This window comes from Castor canadensis, chromosome 14 (assembly GCF_047511655.1).
Source record: "Castor canadensis chromosome 14, mCasCan1.hap1v2, whole genome shotgun sequence".
Taxonomy (NCBI): Eukaryota; Metazoa; Chordata; class Mammalia; order Rodentia; family Castoridae; genus Castor; species Castor canadensis.
In genome coordinates this window covers 68237863-68259093 of record NC_133399.1, presented here as the reverse complement: position 1 = coordinate 68259093, position 21231 = coordinate 68237863, and the positions used below count along the sequence as shown (strand labels likewise).

The 21231-nt window shown below is 38.6% G+C and overlaps 1 protein-coding gene across 12 annotated transcripts in view; it reads right to left on the bottom strand.

Moving 5' to 3' along the window:
• Window positions 1-325: 325 nt before the first annotated feature.
• Trmt9b (tRNA methyltransferase 9B (putative)) overlaps window positions 326-21231 on the bottom strand; it is a 54198-nt gene continuing 33292 nt past the window's right edge. For 10 of the 12 annotated variants that reach the window (XM_074054717.1, XM_074054718.1, XM_074054712.1 and 7 more), the window contains 3 exons: window positions 19669-19823; window positions 9663-9836; window positions 326-3899 (listed from right to left, as the gene is read on the bottom strand). In XM_074054717.1, coding sequence (XP_073910818.1) covers window positions 2866-3899; window positions 9663-9836; window positions 19669-19822 — 1362 coding nt within the window. In that variant the 5' untranslated portion in view covers window position 19823 and the 3' untranslated portion in view covers window positions 326-2865. Of the gene's footprint in view, window positions 3900-9662; window positions 9837-19668; window positions 19824-21231 lie in introns of those variants that run through there. The other 2 variants (XM_074054722.1, XM_074054721.1) reach the window with 2 other exon arrangements.

Below are 21231 nucleotides of genomic sequence, written 5' to 3'. Positions count from 1 at the left end.
AAGGACAGGTTATCATGAGCAGGGGATCAGGAACCAATGTAAAGATCAGTTAGAGTTGAGTCAACATGGGTCGTAACACATGGGTACACGAAAGCAATAGTAGGAATCTTTCTGTATAGCTATCCTTAACTCAACTAGCAAAAACGCTTTGTCTTTCTTATTATGCATATGTCCTTTCTTCAACAAAATCAGTGATAAGGGCAGAATGGGACCTGCCTGGAACAAAAGGAGGGAGGGGGGGGGAAGGGTGGGGGAGGGGGGAGGGGTGGGGCAGGGGGGAAGAGAGGGGGAGAGGGGAAGGGAGGGGGAGGGGGGCAGGGGGGAGAAATGACCCAAAAAATGTATGCGCATGTGAATAAATGAACAACAACAACAAAAGACAGCTACATCAAACCCAAACAACATTGAGATTCCACCCCACGCCATCAGAATAGCTATCATCAAACAACAACAAATGTTGGCAAGGCTGTGCAACCACTATGGAAAGCAGCATGGAGGTTCCTCAAAAACTAAAAGTAGAACTGCCATACGATCCAGCAATATGACTCCTGGGCATATGCCCAAAGGAATGTAAGCCAGGATACGATAGAGCCACTTCCACACCCATGTTTATTGCAGCCCTATTCCAACACAATAGCCAAGCTTTGGAAACAGCCCAGATGCCCTAAAACTGATGAATGGATTAAGAAAATGTGATATATACATATATATACACAATGGAGTATTACTCAGTCTTAAAGTATGTAGCAGGTAAATAGATGGAACTTGAGATCATCGTGTTAAGCAAAGTAAACCAAGCTCAGGAGGACAAAGATCCCATATTTTCCCCTATATGTGGAAGCTAGGCCTAAAGATATATGTGTACATAATACATATGATATTATATATGTATGTAAATATGTATGGAGAGAGAGAATATAATTGTAACAGTGGGTCTGTCCAAGGGGATTACTGGGAGGCAGGAGAGGAAAAGAGAATGGACAATACTGAAATACATTGCATCTGTGTATGAAGATGGTGTAACAAAATGCATTGAAAGCTATTGAATAATAGGGGAGCAGGGTGATAGAGAAAAAGTAATCTTTTTAAAGTATGATGTATAGATGTGTGAAATACTAAAGCAAAACCCCTTTGAACAATCAATACACACTTTAAAATATGAAGGACAGAAGGTAAAATAGGTCCTGTCTGGGAGAGGGTACCGATGGGGGGAAGGGGAGGGCAGAATGGAGAGGTTACGTGAAGGAGAGCAAATGTGTTGGGTGTATTTTGTATACTTACATGAAACTGAACAATGAAACCTGCTGAAATTGTTCTAACAAGGGGGCAGAAGGGGGATGAGGGAGAATGATGGAAGGGGTGAATCTAATTATGATACATTGTAAGCACATTTGTAAATGTCACAATGAACCCCTCCCCAGAACTAATATATGCTAATAAAAAAAGATAGCTACATTAGTTTGGGTGTTCAATGGCATTTATTTCTTCATCCAAAGCAAATGTTAAATGTGAGAGTGCTTTTCACATGGGTATCAACCATGGAGTTAAATGTTTGTTGTACTAAATAATGTCAGATGCCTAGAATTCTTGTGCTGTATAGATGAAGAGCAAAAGACTGCTATTACCAGTGGCAATTTATTTACAGCTCTGTCAAAATTATGTGAAAATATGTCTTTCCCATTTGTCCTTTATATAGGGTGTGTGTGTGCTTTATGAATTTTCTCATATAGATTAGTTCAAATCTAGTCTGGCATAGTCTGATGAGCTGAACTCCATGAAATGACCTGTAAGTGGTAGGCTATCACCAGGAGATGATTGCAAGCTCAGCTTTTTGCCAACAAGGCTGGGATTAAAGACATGACAACAGACTTCAGAAAGAGGAAAAAAATCTATCCATAATAAAAAAGCCAGGAGGAATCTTTTCTTCTTACCAAGAAAACCACTTATATTCATTGTTTACTGTCCTAATTTGAGAAGTGGAAGACAAACTAAATTTAATTTTAATTTTTACTCATTTCTATGTCTGTTTTCATTATTTCTCTAATGCAAAACATGCACTGAACAGTAAAAATCATGTGTATTATATCCAGCAATCACCTTGTCTACCAAAATGCCAATCATGTAATACTATATTGAAGCCAAATGAGTTTAAAATATCAGATACTCTACTACTGAGCTACAAAACCAGGTCTCACTAATAGTTCCTTTAAAAATCTTCTGAGCAACACTAAAAAACATTATTATTTATAAAACTTATCATGAAGGAAGTTTGCTTATAATTTAAATAAATCCTTGTAACACTTCTGATTTCTCTCTATTGTCTCTCACTTTTCTGGAGACTTTAAATAGAATTAAAAGCTGACAACAAAATATCCCATTACGTGTTTCCATGTATGCTACATCTGAGCAACAGAAAAGGTTTCCCTGTTATCTCATACAAAGATCTAAATTATTGTCTGAGAACTGGAAATTAACCCCTACTTTATAAAAAATACTATTTTAAAGGTATATTTAACACCATAATCCTTCAAAATCAAAGCATAATATTGAAAACCAATATACTTGTATTCCTATAAGAATTTCATCTTTTGGGGAGACAAAATCTTAAAGAGTACCAAAGAGCATTTTCTATTGCTTCTTCAGATCTTTTTATTGACATTAAAGCACAAATACCCTAGTCAAGTACTCTGTGTGCCAGGCTCTGTGCTTACCCAAAGATTAAAAAGACAATCAATTTGTAGTGTCTATAGACCAAGGCACACATAGATTTAAAAACAAAATTGGATACTAATTCAGGTAACCACATCAACCCTAATGAAAAGGTCATAGTTCATCTTTTGAAAAAAATTGCCTGAAATGATTCCATTAGTCACAACTTCCCTTTTTCTCTGCAGTAATACACCAGTTGCCATGATCGTTGCCGGAGCTCAGAATACGGAGCTCTGACACATTCTCCTGCAGCAGGTCACACAGCTCGTCTTCGCGGAACACGTGGTAATAGCGCATGAAGGCGCTGGAATCCAAAATGTTGGGCTGTTGTTCCTCAACAGAAATTGTGTCATCTGGGTTGGAATCTGTGGAACTGACTGCAGAAATCCTTCTCGATGTTGTAGTGGCAGAAGGGTGACTTTCTTCTAAGTTCCTGACACCCACACAATTCTCGTAGGTGTAACTGTTGTCTAGCAGGTTACCCCCTCCATTTCTCCTGCTTTCTCCTTGACGGTCCTTATTTAAGTGCTTCAAAGTGCCTGGTGCTCTCAGCCACTCCAAGTGTTTTTGAGAAGTTTCCACAAACACTTCCTCGTCCAAGTTTGACTCTTTCGCTGGAAACGCCTCTTGGGGATCAAAGTCTAAACTAGAGTGTTTGGAAGGCTGGATGGACACAGTGCTACCAGCCCAACCTTCTGGGTCTCTCAAGGGTCTCACTCTTTCAGTCTGCTTCCTTAGAGTTGACTCATCCAAAGATCTGGAAAAAAACCAGGAACGAAAAGATTTTCCTAATGTGTTATAGAATCCATTTTCTTCCTCCCCTTCCTTTGACATATTTCCACAGCAGGTTCTGGCTGTGACAGACCCGTAGTCCATACTGTGGGACCGCTTTGAATCACAGTGCTCCTTGAAACAAACAGAACAACTATACCCAGAACAAGGAGGTTGGTAGGGATGGCTTGTTTCTGGATGTCCACACAGTTGCTTTCTCCCAGACTGGCTGGATTCTGAGAAGAGCCTGGAACAGAAGGCCCTGTTCCATGGAACGAGCACGTCTTGCTTCTCAAAGTGTCGGTTCTTTTGTTCCATTGCCCAAACATAAATCATCAGCTGGCCTCCAGGAGCTAAGACCCTGGCCATTTCTTTTATCGCTCTGATTCTTCTTTGTTTTGTGGAAAAATGATGTATGACTGAAAAAGAAGAAACTAGATCTCAATGTGGATACACACATAACTATATACACTTATGTACTAGATTTTCCATTTAACAATGATGAAATTTTCACACATAGTAAAATCTCCTTATTTTCTATATGGCAGGGCAGATGAAAGAAATAGCACTGGCCTGACTTCAGGAGAGACATAATTTTTGGTTTCAGTTTCTATACTTATTAGACAGCTGTTCTTAGGCAAGTTATTTAAGTTCTATAAATTTTAACTTTTAAATAATCTGTGAGATCTCTTCCAATTCCTAAATCCTGTGAATTTTGTTAGTCAAAAGGATGACTAGTGCGATTCACTAACACTTGAAAGGGATGATAAATTAGGTAAGTGTTCTCTGGCAGGATTCTAGAAATTAATTCATTGCTTTAATGAATAATTGGCATTTTTATTTTTAGAAACAGTAATCAAGCTCATTAATCACAATGTCTAAAATTAATAAATCAAATACAAGCAGAGAAAAATGTTGAAGTTATTTTTCTGGCTATATTATGCAAGGATAAACCAGTCAAACACAGGTCCAGATGACTGTTTTTTTTTTTAATGTTAATATAGTCGTGCATATTTTTAAAAAATCAATTTATAGGTTATCATTTTACTTCTAATCCCTGGAAAGTCAAAGTGAAATTTGAGCAAGATTGCCTTTATCTAGTTGTGTGTTATTAGGAATATATATATATATGCAAATATATATATGTGCAAATATATATATGCAAATATATATTTATATATTTAGTTCCCAGCAATGTTAAACCAAGGATCTTGTGCATGCTAGGCAAACACTGTACTACTGAGCTACACCCCCCAGCCTTATTAGGTATATTTTTGACCAACAGTATACAGAAAGTGATAATCTGTTGTTTCCTGGGGGAGTTCAATCATAATACCGTATCAAGAGAAAACATGAAATTATTTTTTTTTTCCGAGTACAAGCCTACTACATTTCTCAGAGAGGAAATTGGTTCCAAGCAAATATAAGAGACTGGTCCTGATATGAGAAACGAGGGCAGAGAGCAGCTGAAAGGTTCACTATGATCCAGCTGTAGGACTGATTGTAGGCGAATTAATCTCTGCTGTTTGCCTGCCACAGAGATATATTAAATATCTAAACTGAGAGTCTTGTATAGAGAAAACTGTCAAGGGAAAATCAATCACCACGCACACTGTGTATTATTGTCCATCAGATTTGCATTCCTATCAACATTGTGCAAACCATTGTCCTTACTCTACCATTGCAAGCAGTGTGAGGTAGAGACACGAGGGTAAAATATGGATGAAGAACAGGCCACCATTATATTTAATCCTAGATTTATCAGTAACTAGCCTTGTGATCTTTGAGCAATTTCTCTATTTTACTAAACCTCAGATTGCTCCTTGAGCACCAGGAAACAGCCTGTTATATTGGTGCATTTGAAAGCATAATTGTCTAGAACTAGCACACTGGTCACTGAGGTAAACAGAGGAATAGGGATCAGGACTGAAAAAGACTATCTAGCAATACTCAGGATTGTTCATACCTTTCATAACTGTACCTAGCTCACTCCTGAATTTTTGTGCTGAGACAGGGTCTGGCTATGTAGCCTGGATTTGTACTTGAAACTCCCCTATCTCTGCCTCCTGAGTACTAGTCTGCTGTTCCTAGTTTTTTTCAGAATCAATTCTGAGAAATCCATACAACATCACACATAGTATACTCTAGAACTTCTGTGGGTACATTTTCTAAACACAAATTCTCATTATTCATGGATTCTGTATTTGCATATTTTCCCACTTGCTTAAATTTACTTGTAACCCCAAAATTAACAATCCCTGCCTTTCATGGTCAATCACTCGTACATGCAGAGTGGCAATTTGAGCCTCCCAAGGTAGATGCATACCAACTTTAATACAGCAAACAAATGTTCTTTTTATGGCCTATTCAGTGCTGTGTTTTCTTTGCATGTTTGTGCTTTTGGTTGTAACTTCACTATTTCAAACAGACTTCAAGCCCAGTGCTGACCTGCTGTCTTGTGCTTCTAACACAGAAGGCCTCATGGGGAAAACACATGAGCTAGATGAACTTCCTCCAGGTGTAAGTTATAGTGCTGTTGGAATGTGTTTAAAATTCAATAAAGTGTCTTTAAACAGAAACACACATAAAATGAGGTTACGTATTGATCAGCTGACAAAAATGTTACGTCTAGTGGTTTTCAAGAACGTGATTCTGTATTCCTTCTGGGATTCTATAAGCCACTGAATTAGCTAATTTAGTGTGCATAGAACTTTTACAGAACATAACTTCTGTGAATAATAGTAATTTACTGTATTTAATTTGGAAGGCCATAGAAGGAAAAAACCCATTAAAATAGCACCATTTTAATGCAACAGTTGTTTTAAGTAGACTGATGGATCTTTAGCATTTCAAGATTTCATTGGGCTTCAAAAGAAGTGCTTTTATAAAGAAAAAAGGACTGCATTCATTTATTGATGAATAAGCAACAATTTTTTTTAATCATTATTCACCCAGAAAAATCTAAACTAAAATACTGAAATTTAAAATTTGAATTTGATTTTAAATTTATTTTAACAAATAATAAGTAACAACCTTTAAGCCAAATGTTTTGGAGGAAAGAAAAAGGTTACAAATGAAAATTTCATCATTTTGTACAAAATCTGTTATCTATGCATATACATACATATTCCACTAAAAAGCATTGTAAATGTAGGTGTAAGGATATTTTTATCTGAAATGTCAATGTTGTGAAACTTGAGTTTTTAAAGATGAAAAGCAAACATTTTGTTCATAAATCATAATCACAACTTCAAGGCAAAAACAGTACTCCACATATGTATCTTATGGTAATATTTTCCTGCTGAGGAACTGGAAAATCCAAAGGTTGAATTCAATTTTTGGAGTCCAGAGTCAAATGGGGAGTTATACAAGATTACCCTAAAAGTCCTGGTACTTCTTGATGATTTATGATTCACTATTCTTTAACTTTTCAAATGTGTAGGTCTCATCTCTCTAAATAGGCAGGGTTTATGGGTTTAGTGTCATGCAGGGTTTTTTAACCACAGTTCTACTGATACTTGGGGCTAAATAATTCTTTATTGCAGGAGATTCATCAACTAGATGACAATAGCAGAGAGACCTATACCCATTGTGACAGCCAAAAACATCTGCAGACATTAGCAAATGTCCCTTGGGGGACAGGGGTTAGCAGCAACATTAACTCCCAGTTGAGAACCACTGGCATAAAGCTTATAGTTGATTGAAAGTATTTTAATATGTTGTTAAATTTTACTAGAGTTTTTGTCAGACTGTTCTAAAGACAGTTAAGAAGAGTGTTTCTTTTTCGTATATGTCAGTAAAATATAATTAATGTATAACTAGGTATGATACTTCTCTCTCATAAATGAAAACAAGAAGCAAAAGAAGAGCAGAAAATGTATTTCTTCCTGTCAAGATAAACAAGAAGTGTCAAAATATAAAATCCTAAGTAGGGAAATAAATCTATATGGATATAGGAGTGAGTCTATTGAAATTTCTCACAATTTTGTGTTAAATGTAAAACATAACTGAAAATGACCATTGATTTACAGTTACAGTTCATCAAAATAAAGGCCTATGGGAGCATTTTTAGTTAGAAGATAGTAAGTAGGTGTGTTAGTACATTTCTGCTGCTGTAACAGAATACTACAGACTGGGTAAATTGTAAACAATAGAACTTTATTTGGCTCATGGATCTGGAGGTCCAAGATCAAGGGACCAGATTCTGGCAGAGAGGAACACAGGACAAGGAAGTGTATGTGAGACAAAGAGAAAAATCTGCCTCACTCCACCTTTTATTTGGAGCCTCTTTCTGTCATAACTAATCCAATGACAACCTAATAGCCTTCATCCATTCAGGAGGGTAGTGCAGTGCCTTTTTAACCCAATCACCTCTTCAAGTTCCCACTTCTTACTATTATTGCAATGGCAATTAAATTTCAACATGGGTTTTGGAGGGAACACTTAAACCATAGTGTTAATGGATCCAGTTATGATCCATTTTCTGTGAGAGTAAGGCATAATAGAGAACATGTCCCATAAGTGGAAAAGCGAGTCATTGTCCTCTTTCTCCAACAGTGGTTCAATGGCAGAGCCTGATATAGGTGGCCTGGCAGGCCCTAAAACTAATGTCAACCAAAAGAGAGCAAAGAGCCATACAATTCTCTGACCTTACTTTGATTTCTAGTTCTTTACACAGAATTTCCAAACCAAAATTTTTTCCAGTAAGTTCAAAGCACTGTATAATGTTGCTTAGTTATACAAGAATCCATTCCTATGCTTGTCTCCCCACAAGATTCACACCCAAGCCCTACCCCACTGTGATATCAAGAGGTGGGAGCTTTTGGAAGTAGTTAGGCTTAGATGGGGTCATTAGGGTGGGAGCCATGGTCACATTAGTGCTGCTATATTAAGATACGAGAGAGCTTACTCCCCATACTCTCCTTTTGCCATGTGGAGATACAGCAACAAGGAAGGAAGCAGCAGCTATCTGCAAGCCAGGAAGAGAGCCTCACCATAATCTGGCCTTGCTGGTACCCTGATCTCAGACTTTCAGTCTCTAGAACTGTGAGAAATAGATGTCTGTTGCTTAAGCCACCCAGTCTGTGATGTTTTGTTGGCCTGAACAGACAAGAATTCCTCTTAAAACTTACAATGAAAATGGACCTAACGGTTTCAAGTGCAGAGAACTGACATGTCATAGGGTATGTTCCCATGGCAACGATCTCTTCCCGATTCTAACCAGTTCCAAGGTTATGATATCCAGGCCTGCATCCCCTCACTATGCAAAGACAGTTTCCATCTACTGTTCAACAAATGAACCTCTCATTTATTTCAGGAAAAAAGCAAGCAGTCTTATTCTGTAGGAATAGTAATCAGCTTTATGTAAGATCACCTTGCTTTGATGAAGCTTTTTATGTCCAAAAAGACTAAATTTTAAAAGTGTATTATATTCAAGTAGACTAATTTTAAGTCAAAATTTGCAAAATATTTTTCCATTGCTAAAAAATTATCACAGGATTTCCTTAAATACAATGTTTCCTACCACATTTAACTGATATATTAGGTACCCAGAAGGCATGCACAAGGTGCAATGAGCCTTGCCTGGATTTTATTTTGTCTGGCATGTGTTTTCCGGACATCCTTGTTGGGGGGAAATATGAGAAACACATTTCTTAAACTCTTAAACAATCTCTGTCCTTATAAGAATCATGCGAGGTGGTACTGGGTAGGAACATATTTTCCAGGGACTTGAGTACCAGTGAGAGGCACATTGGTCCAGGTAGCATTTGGAACACTGGACCTAGAATTTCCTGTTTAAAAAGGGCTCTATTATATCCTGAAAACTGTAATATGACACCTAAAAATTAGCTTCATGTTGGAGGAATCTGGCTTCATTTCAAAATAACAAAGTACTAAATGAGTATGATTCCTCTCTTTTTTTGCTCATAAGTAAAAGAAATGGGAATGAATCATCAAAAAGGATACGGTAACAGTTTGAGAGGATAGTTTAAACAATCCTAGTACCATAAGAGCACTTGAGATTGGTCAAATTACTCAAGCAGTTAAAATGTTTTTTAAAATCAGATAAAATAAGTCACATAAACCTCTCTACACAGAATGGATATTGAGTCATGAGAGGGGCCTGAACCATGTAAGTTTTTCCCATGGCAAAGTGTGAATGTGTGACCCGGCTGCCTTACCTCCTATGGAGATGATAGCATCGAAGCCCTGGTCCCTAAAGGGGAGATTAAGGTTGTCACATACCATGACTTCACATCCTCTATTCCGTGCAATCTCTACCAATGGCCCACAGTAGTCACAGCCCAGGGTATGTACCTGGTTGTTCACTTTAAGATACTTTCCAGTTCCACAACCTATAAGAGAAAAACTGTGTTAAATGCTATTCTTAACAGAAAGAGGAAAATTCAATATAAACTTTTTAAAAATTGTGTTACTGGTGTTTGGACTTTAGGGTCTCTCATTTCTGCCCGGGGCCCAACTCAGACCTTCATCTTCCTATGACACCCAGTTTATTGGTTAAGATAGGGACTTGGTAACTTTTTGCCCAGGCTGGCCTCAAACTGCGATCCTTCTGATCTCCATCTCCCCAGTAACTGGGATTACAGGTGTGAGCCACCACCCTGGCCAATATAAACTTTAAATAACCAAAATAGAATGCAAATGTGCAGGCATTCACAAAAGCAAAAGAAAGGCCTTCAGAGAATACTTACAAGTTTTCATACAGAAGAAAAGAGCAAGAGAAAGGGAAAAAGAAAGAGTGTGTACTGCAGTACTGAGGATGCAACCCAGGGCCCTGGCTTGCTTAGGCAAGTGCTCTACCACTGAATGAATATTGAATATTCATTGAGGAAATGCCCAAAGGGCATAGGTCATTAGTATAGCTCAGACACTTCAGCTGGCCCATCACTGGGAACAACAATTTCAGAGTTCCAGAACTGGAACAGAGGGCGTGCAGCCTGTTGACCTTCCATACTTATTTCATTATGTATGTTATAGCATTTGTTCTCTTGTGTCTCCAAAGATTCTTACCACTTGCTGACTATATTAAACAAACTACTTCCAACAACTTTTTGAAGACTACAAATAAAATAACATACAATAAAACATGCTCTTTAATTTTTAAAAATATGAATGTGAGTGAAAAACGAAGTCTAACATTTTTTCATTCAATCTCATGCTAGTGCTAGGTTATAAATGATAGCTACAACTCTAATGATCAGCTTTTAGAAAAGAATAGACCATTTCTGACATTCAATATCCAGTGGTGAAGATCTAAGTCATTTAGTATTTATACAACTCAAAGGTTAAAGATTGCCCAAAGGTAAATCACATTGTACCTATATATGATAAAACAAAGAAGTAATATGAATGAGTAATTATGGTGAAACAATGCCTTGTACAGCTGTCATTTATATTCTTCTTACTCTTTTTCTTTCCTCTTTCTTTTTCTCTTTCTTTCTTCCTTCCTTCCTTTCTTTCTCTCTGTCTCCTTTCCCTTCTTTTCTTCCCCCTCCCTCTTCCCCTGTTTCTCTCTCTCTTTCTGATATAGGTATTCTCCATGGTGGCCAGGTTAGTCTTGAACTCCTGGGCTTAAGTGATCCCCTTGCCTCAGCCTCTGAGTAGTTGGGATGACAGGTGCATGTTCCTAGTATTATATTCCCTCACAGATATTCTGGAAACATTCCTTTCCAGAAATGTTTGAAGGAATCATTAATCTTGGTATTTGTACCTAGTGGAATTATTTACCTATAGATTATTTCTGCCTAAAAAAAATATCTACCAGCATCCAAGACAATTAGTTTCCTGCTTCTGAATGCATCATGACAGTCTTTAGTAACTCTTCCTCAGAGGCAATAAAAACAAAACGAAGACTCACTAATACCAGCTGAGATGAAGGAGAGTATATAAATAAAAAGAAGATTTCTAGCAGTACGATTTCGGTCTTAGAAACATTTTAAATCTTGGCTGAAGGTGTAGCTCAAGTAATAGAGTGCCTGTGTTGTAAACGTGAAACCCTGAGTTCAAACTTAAGTCCCACAAAAAAAAAAAAAAAAAAAGAAACATTTTAAATCTCATGGCCACTGTTCTTAACTGATGAGAAAAAGTTTCCGTTAAGTGAGGGCAATTGTGGGAGAATATAACTCACGATCTATTTCAGAATTGAAAACCTGTATATTTCAAAGATGATAGCCATGGTACAAAAAATAACCTTGCAAACCTGTTTGCTTTTTTACTGATTTGAGAGATACACTGGGAAAAATGAAAGGGGAAAATCACTGCAACAATACTAATAAAAACATTTTCTTAAACCATGCCAGAAAGAAATATTCAGAAAGCATTTGATAAGGAAGAAACTGAGGTCATTTCAAGTTTAAACAGTGCTTGATACATTCCCATTGTCCTGGACTCCTTGACTTATCCCGTACACATTTCTAATGGCATTCATTTTTAAGGGTAGCAGTGGAACTCTCAAATATGACACAATTATCATTTTCTAAGTGCATACCCTGAAATGCTAGTGAGGGGACAATTTTATCCTAATGAGAAAATCAAGAATATTGATTTTCAAGTTGTGCCATTAACTTAAGTGTAACTCAGAACTTTAGTGATACTGTAGCAAGCTGTAGCCCCAATAGATAATCATGCTTCTTTACAAGATCTCATTCAGTGATAACCTTGCATAGTACTCAAGAGATACCAGCCAGAGTGTTCAAGCTTACATTCTCCTCCACTTTGCACTTGACACCACACTGTGGCTAAAGAACAAAGCAGATAATTGTCTCAAATCCACAAAATGTTTTGAGTCATCATGAGCAATTAACTGATTATGAATGTTCTCCCCAAAGTTTGTAGAAACAACTACGTTTTTTAAATTAGGAGCTCCTTGATAAGATTCCTAATTCCTAAAAGACAGTCCTCCTTTTCTAAGAGAAAGGAAAGCTATATACATTTTATATGCATTTCTTGAGTACAGAGGTGAGGAAATATGTTTTATTTCACAGGCATGGTGCCTGTTATATAGGGGATGTTCTAAATTTTTGTTGCCTTCACAAAACAATGATTGTTAGAGAATGATTTAGTCCATTAAAAATGACCACCAACACTGGGAATAAACTCACTGAGAGTTAAAAGGCAAGTGGAGTCTTGATTATTGAAAAGTTAATTTGTTTTATTATGTACATGAAAGTAATGTTTTCAGTACTGTTAGGACATTTCACTCACACAAAGAAAATCTTGGTAAGGAAGAATCCGGCTCTGGCCTTCCTTCTACCTTGTAAACTGATCTAAGTAAAAATCTCAAACCACACAATGCCCTCCACACACTTAAAGTGACCAGCTTATTTCAGGTAAAGCTATCATAAGTGCACAGCTCACAGTGTTCCTTGAGAGTGCAAGGGTATTTCTGCTCTTCGAATCACTGTAGTTCTTTTTGTTTGTGCTACTGCTTTTCCTCTTCACTCCCTAATTCCTGCACTTAAAACTTGATTTCCATCCAGGAGCCATTATCACACACCTCAGCAAATAATTTGCCTGGGGCACAGGGTGATATGGTTGATAACATTTTAGTTAACTAAAAGTTTCCTCGCTAAAATAATGAAACTGCTGAGAGAATTCCTGCCTGGACATGTGGAACCTGGGTCCTTCTGGTTTTTTTTTTCTTTTTTTTTTAACAGTAGTGTTTTACTAGTAATTAACTATAAATCACTAGTCTATAACCAAATTCAAAAGTGTAACAGTGATAATTTTAGCTAAGCAGAAAACCTAGAAACATTTCCTTTTGAAGATATTCATAAAGAAGTCACCCACACAACAAAAGATGGTCTCTGAATGGAAGAGACTACCCACAGAGTAGGAGAAAATATTTGCAAGCTATACATCAGACAAAGGACTGATAACCAGAAGATACAGGGAATTCAAAAAACTGAACTCTCCCCAATAAAGAAATGGGCAACTGAACTAAACAGAACTTTCTCAAAAGAAGAAATTCAAATGGCCAAAAAACACATGAAAAAATGCTCACCATCTCTAGCAATAAAGGAAATGCAAATCAAAACCACACTAAGATTCCACCTCACCCCTGTTAGAATAGCCGTCATCAAAAACACAACCAACAACAGGTGTTGGCGAAGATGTGGGGAAAAAGGAACCCTTTTACACTGCTGGTGGGAATGCAAACTAGTGCAACCACTCTGGAAAACAATATGGAGGCTTCTTAAAAATCTAAACATAGATCTGCCATATGATCCAGCAATCCCGCTCCTTGGGGATATACCCAAAGGAATGCGACACAGGTTACTCCAGAGGCACCTGCACACCCATGTTTATTGCAGCACTATTCACAATAGCCAACTTATGGAAACAACCAAGATGCCCCACTACTGATGAATGGATTAAGAAAATGTGGTATTTATACACAACGGAGTTTTACTCAGCCATGAAGAAGAATGAAATCTTATCATTTGCAAGTAAATGGATGGAACTGGAGGACACAATTCTGAGTGAGGTTAGCCAGGCTCAGAAGACCAAAAATCGTATGCTCTCCCTCATATGCGGACTTTAGATCTAGGGCAAATGCAACAATGTTGTTGGACTTAGGTCACATGACAAGGGGAGAGCATATACGGGAGGTATGGGGATAGGTAGGAAACCCAAAACATGAAAGTGTTTGATGTCCCCACTGCAGAGGAACTAATATAGAAACCTTAAAGCGACAGAGATCAACACGAGAAGGGGACCAGGAACCAGTGTAAAGATCAGGTAGAGATGATTCAACTTGGGTTGTAACACATTTGTACATAGAAGCAATGCTAGGACTCTCTCTGTATAGCTATCCTTTTCTTAACTAGCAGAAACTCTTTGTCTTCCTTATTATGCTTATGTCTTCTCTTCAACAAAATTAGAGATAAGGGCAGAAAAGGTTCTGCCTGGAAGCGAGGGGGGGGTGGGAGGGGAGAGGGAGGGAGAAGGGGGCAGGGGGGAGAAATGGCCCAAACAATGTATGCACATGTAAATAACTAACTAACTAAAAAAAAAAAAAAAAGTCACCCCAACCAGTTTAAAAGAAAACAACTGCTTTCCAGCAGATTAAGTTATCTCCCCCTGTCCTCTGGGGAGAAAAGTTGCTTTTCTCTATCTCCTCCCATCCCACCCACACAGTGGTAAAAGCAGCTTTTTGCTGTCTTCTCCTGTCCTCAGGGGAAAATATACCGAACAATTAACTTCAGAGTTAGCTACTCCTGGGAAAAGGAACTAAAAAAGATGAGTCAAAAGACTTTCTAACCAGTAAGTTTTCTTCAGTGCCTAGGACATCCACTGACCTACAGACAGTGTAGCAGAAAATCAGGCCACCAGAATACTGTAACTACCCTGGTGCCCACCTGATAGGCCTCCCCACAAGCCCCCATAAAAGCCTTGTGCCTGTAACCTCCAGAACAACGGCTGTCTTCTGGGACAAAATTCTCCATCTTCCAACTTGCTGGCTTGCAGTAAAGTTTCTTCCCTCTCCAGTCTGTCTCTGCATTTCCTGGCTTCATTGTGTGGCAGCAAACGTGGTCCTTTCATGGTTACAGTATTATCAAAGCTGTGTTTTCTCCTACTCATCCTTTTGGACTTCTTTTTGTTGTTTTCTTCTCTAACTTCAGTTTTATTTTAAAATATATTCTTCATTTCGTAATCAAAACATCACTGTTCATTGAATGGTTTAAAAATGCAAATTGTAGAAAATTAAAATGATCAAAAACCAGGCCGGCAATGTGGCTCAAGTGGTTGAGTGCTTGCCTATAAGTACAAAGCCCTGAGCTCAAACCCCAGTATATCCCAAAAAAATGGGGGGGATCAATAAAGTATTTCATACAGATGTAATTGCTGATTTGAGCAGTGTTATTCAAAGAATATTACTTTCCCATGATTTGTAGTAGCAAAATATAGAAAGTAACATGTTTGTTAATGTGACACTAGTAACATAGAATGCTATGCAGTTTTTAATTCTAGGCAACTCTGTAGAGTAAGCTGGAATGAGTTCCAAAATATATTGAAAGTAACAAAAGCTAGATGCATATACCTTACCACATCTTTGTAGACAACAATGGGAAATTCACCCATACACATAGCTAGAGACACAAAGTGCTTATCTTTACACAAATAGCTCAAGACCATACACAAGAACCTGCTAGCAAGGGGGGCCTCTGCTGTGGGCTACTTGGTGCAAAAGGACTGGGATGGGCAAATGTTTGTCTTTACTCATCTTTTGGTACCTTTGAGACTGAACCCTGTAAGTAGATCACCTAGCAAATTTTTGTATTCCCCTCTACAGAACTGTTGGTTAATATACTTTCATCATTTTTCTTTGGGAATGTTGGCATTTTCTTCTTTTTTCCTTTTTCTTGGCAGTAGGGTTTATTCCTCATGTCTAACAGAAACTAGGTACCCTTTATCCAACATCTCACCTTTCCCTTCATCCTCCTAAGACAGATGGCAGGGACCTACCTCCCCTTGGGGCATTGGCGCAGGAGTCAAGCATTTTTAGAGCACTGTTAAATCACTGTTAATGTAATGACAAGTCTTTACTGCAAGTCTTTATTATATGCCTTTGAATGTGCTGACTTTTGGGTGCTGGGCCAATGCAACTCCCTAATTGACAGCTTGTTAGATCTTTCCCTGGAGCCCCAGCTGCCTTGAGCAAAGGACTGACAGACAAGCAACCAGATTGCCCTCACACCATCACCAGATGCTTTGAACACTATGGACACCTTGAGGAAGCTGTGTGACCACCACAGATTGATATGCCAAGGCACAACTCTGGCTCCTGAAGGCACTGCCCCAGTAAACAGCTTGTACCCAACTTTTCCCTGTCACAAGCTCAGTGAACTCTAGAAGACCCTACAGTCATTTCCACTCAGGTCAGAAGGGGGAGCACTTCCCTTGGTAGCCCAAAGGAAGGCCTGTGACTGGTGTCAATATAGTCCTTCATTTACATGAAGGGACTGCCATGGTTGGTGAAGACACACCCTCATCACACCAGCGTTATGACTGTATAAAAGCAGGCTGTTTGGCTCACTTTGGGAGTCAGCCAGGAGACATTCTCCTGTGCTGCCCTCTGGTATTGCAACATTAAGCCTAATAAAGGATTCTCTCCAGTGATCTTCTCTTGTCTGCTTTTGATTTCTATCATCAGTGGAGTGGCAGCGGCAGCGGTAGCATCCAGGTAAAAGCAAAGGAGCTGGGAGTGGTGGGAGCAGCAGCAGTGGCTAAGATAGTGGGGCCAGCGGTGGTGGGAGCTGTAACAGTTGCTGCCCCTGTCAAGTGCTATGGACTTGACATCCAGGACACCGGAGCTGTAACATTTGCTGCTGTAAGGCTCACGGTCTGGCACCTGGTGACCTTATAAGAGTTGTTACAATGGACATGTTGCTACTGGCTGTCACCTACAGCACTTTGTTGAGGATTACAAAACCCCACCAAGAGCCTGGGATAACTGGAAGAGCTTCTCCTCACCTACCCATGAATCCTATGCAAGCAGAGCAGAGGGAACCCAGTCAGCTGATTGGTGACACTCCCACCCTATCCCTCCCCCAGCTCTGCCCCTGGTAGCTATCACTCTACTTCCACAGTTCAATTTTTTTTCCCATATAAGTGAAATCATGCACCATTTGTCTTCCTGTGTCTGGTTTTTATCCCACTAAGCATAACAAACCTCCATGTTCATCCATATTGTAGCAAATGATGGGTGTAGTGCTTTTCATACAAACTTTGAAAAATGCCCAAAGATTAAGAAAAGTTTGCATTTTTCTAACAGATGTATTGCAGATGTTATTTTAGTTTGATTTTTGTTTTTTTAACGTCATTTACATATTTATCTAGATTTTCATTTTATAGAACTTTTTCATTTTTATGGGGTCAAAGTTATCAATACAGCTTATCCTCATCACTGAAGGATTATACATTTGCTATTCACCCACTTGCTAAAATTTATTTGTAACCATAGTCAATATTCACAGCATCTGTGTGTTCACTCTGACAAGTGCGCTCACAAAGCAGCAAAAAATGAGTTGCCTGAGACCTAGGTACCTTCTTGTTTCAGCTCTCACCCTTGCCAAGGAAGAGTGTGAAAGTAGAGTGGCACTGGATCTGGGCTCTTAAATGAGTAGTAAGGCCTTGCTAAACCAGGTTTTAGGATCTTGTATCTGATCTTTTGAACTGAGAGTCTGTAGGACTCACCCAGGTACATGCTGGCATTGTGAACTGGCCACCTGCAACTTACTGAAACTGACATTTGCCAGCTTTTCTAACACCCCCTAGATTGCCTAATTCCTTTCCCATCAGCTCCCGCTGCAGCATTCATAATCCCTGACAAACAAGTAGTATAATTAACAATCCCCCTGGCAGTTTAAGCTATAAAAATAGCCATTATCTTGTAAAATCCCAGAGCACAATCTCAGAGCTACTTAAATTAGGTTTCTCCTGGATTTCAATATAATTCTTCTTTGTCCTTGACTAGATTGAGTTTATCTCAGTCAATACTGTAAATAATTATTCTTTTTCACAATCTATTTACTGCCACTTTTATTTATTTATTTCGATTTGTGGGATTTGTTGGTGATTTTGCTTTCTCAAATGGTCCCCTAGCATGTTCCCAAACAGGAGGCTACCACATCCCTTATGGACAAAATATGTGAAAGATTAGCTTTGTTCAAGCATGAGTAACAGTGTGTTGACTGTGAGTTTAATGTTAATGAATCAACAACATATAGTAAATAAGATGTCTTTCAATAGAAACACAATGAAGCAGGTTATATATTGATAGGGTGATAAAAATGCATGATCAAAGCCTTGTGGAAACCTTTCTTATATTTCCCCTCAGGACAATGATCCAGGATTCATTAATCCAATGTTTACAACAACTTTATAAAGCACCAGTATCCTGAGTGATGACAATTCTATTTTATTTCATGAGTGTGTGTTTGTGTGTGTGTGTGTGAGATATTGAAGGACCTTTTGCCTTGAAAATTTTAAAAATAATGTAATTATTGTCTAGTCCTTCAATAATTTCATTTTCTTACACTTAAATCTTTGCTTTACTTGGAATTTACTTTGGTGTCAGATGTGAGAAAAAGTAGCTACCTTTTTTGTGCTATTGTCCCAAAGCCACTTACTCAATAGTTCCTTTCGCTCCACTGATTTGAAGATCCTGGTTCCTTTTATGGATTGTGGGGAGAAAGAATTCTGAACTCACTACATCTTAAAAATCCGACCCCCCTTCCCCACTTCTGTGGCACAAGAGATGGAACCTAGCGTCACCGTCAAGCAAAACATGTACTCACAAAACCACATCCCCAACCCCTGAAACCAGATTTATTTTTTTAAAAATTGAAATCATAGAGCTCTTTTTCAGACTTCCAATTTCAATGTGGCATGCACCGCTTCCAAAATTCTTTAGTGCTCACACCATCCTGAACAAGTCACAGCTCTGGACATATGTCTCTCTTACCAGTATTGAGTGATGTCAAACTACACTAAGCGTTTGCAAGAGATTTACTATTCTTTTAGGCACAAAGTGTAATTGCCAGAAAGCAGATTTAGGTAAGCATGCCTGAAGTGGGAATCCAACCACATCTCAAATCCTAGTTTTAAATTCACTGAACTGTGGTTTACCACAGTAACTCAGATAGATACTGAGCTAAAGTCCTCAAGACAAATCATTAATTATGAAAATTTTATCTAATTGAATTTATGCTCTAATAATACAATGCCAGTAAATAAGGGACAGGATCAATGAGATTAATAAGAGGATGCAGGACTTGCTCTGTCTCTTGTATAGATGACATGAGAACCACTCAAAGTGAGCCGTCAGTACAAAACACATTTTACAAATGTGAATGGCTCTAAACTTAAAACACAATATCATAGTTATTTTCATCCTGATTTAATCGATAAATGTTAGGTCAGTTTTGGGGGAGGATGTGTACAAAGGCCCTGACAGATCACCACAGTTCAAAGGTTTGAAGATGTATTCTGAGTGATGAGTTGACAGTATAAATTTGTACTGTAAAGTGAATATTTTAGGTGCTGGCATGCCAAGGATAGAATTTCAGGCTTCTTGTTTGGAAAAAAAGAGAGAGAGAAATAAATGAAATGGACAGGCATGATGGAATATATTTCACACTACACGGCACAAGCCTAGGTTACCTATGTCAGCAATGAGGCTGCCTGGCTTCTGATCTTGGAGGAACTGGCGGACACGAGGCCAGGCTTTGCTCTGCAGGTCACTGAAGTACTGAGCGGTGCTTTTGTATACATCATGCACGTGTTTCTTCTCCAGCCTGGCGGCTTCAGGATCCATCCTGGGGAAAGCAAGACCAATGCAAACATGCAGGTCAAAGAAGGCATCAGATCCTGCTGAAGAGGGACATAGACTTCCCAAGATTGGGACCCACAACTGCACAAGTTGTGCTTTCTTAGACTTTCTGAAAGCTGTAACAAAACCACTGTAAGCTCACTCTAGTTGCCAAAAGACTAACAAATGCATAGTTTCCAGAGAGTATTTGAGGATGGACTAGTCATTGTAAGTTTCTGTACAAGATCAAGTCTTAATTTTGGAAGCACAGTCAACACTCTTTCCAAATGGTTCACTTTGGATAAGATCATCCTGTCTGATGCTAAGTAGATTTTGAAATTTTGTAACACTCATCACTCCAATCACGAAGTCCTATCAAGTCTACCTTTTTAATGTCTTTGGATTCCAACCATTTCTCTACATCCATTGTTGCTTCTAGTTTAGGAGTACTTCAACGGTTTGCAAAAGGTTTTCTTTCTTTCTTTTTTTGGTGGTATTGGGGTTTGAACTTAGGGACTCACACTTGCTAGACAGGCACTCTACCACTTGAAACCTTGAACCACTCCACCAGCCCCAAACAGGTTTTCTGGCCCTTCAATGCTTTCACCTCAATGAGAGCATAACTATTTAAATCTACATAACTGAAATACAAATCTAATTGTGTTGTTTCCTGTATTAGACTTCTTCAAAGGATGTTACAAGCTTGTCCAGTCACCAATGTTTAAGTCATCAATGTTCTTTCTGACATGACCTTAACCTACCTCTTAAGGTGCATTTCTCATGGTCTTCCCCTACATAAGATGAGCCTGTAATACTCAATGACCCATGGTTTCTCAGATGTGACACAATCCCTGTCATCAGGGGCCTGAAGAGAATCTGAGCTTTACCTGCTTAACCTTCTAGTCAGTCTTGGCACAGGCATCACCTTCTCCAGGAAGGCTACCTTGTCATGCAGGACAAGGACAATCAGAAAGGAATGAAAAAAGTAAAAAACAGGTCTGGGAGACCTCCGTTGTTTAGGGTTTAGTCCTTTATTGTGAAGGTATACCCCAGGGAAGTAGCCAGAGGTTCAGTATGATTTTTACTAATTAATATGAAAGATTTTTCAATATTTTAAAACTCATTTGGTCCCACTGGTACTTACCAGCTATTTGATCATACACTTTCTTATGTATTATTGCAACCATGCATATCTCTGAGGATCACAAAGTTCTGTCATATTTGTATTTAGAAATGTGTCTTTCTCCCTGTCTGAAGGGCCCTAGAGAACAGGGCTTATGTCACTTAATGAAGAGTTTCAAGCACTTAGAACATAGTAGGCTGTCAATAAATGAGCAGACAAACATCCAGAGCTAGAATGGAAGCTAACTTTGAGTACAAAAGGCACCACTGGCTTTGGTGGGGGAGGGAGTAAT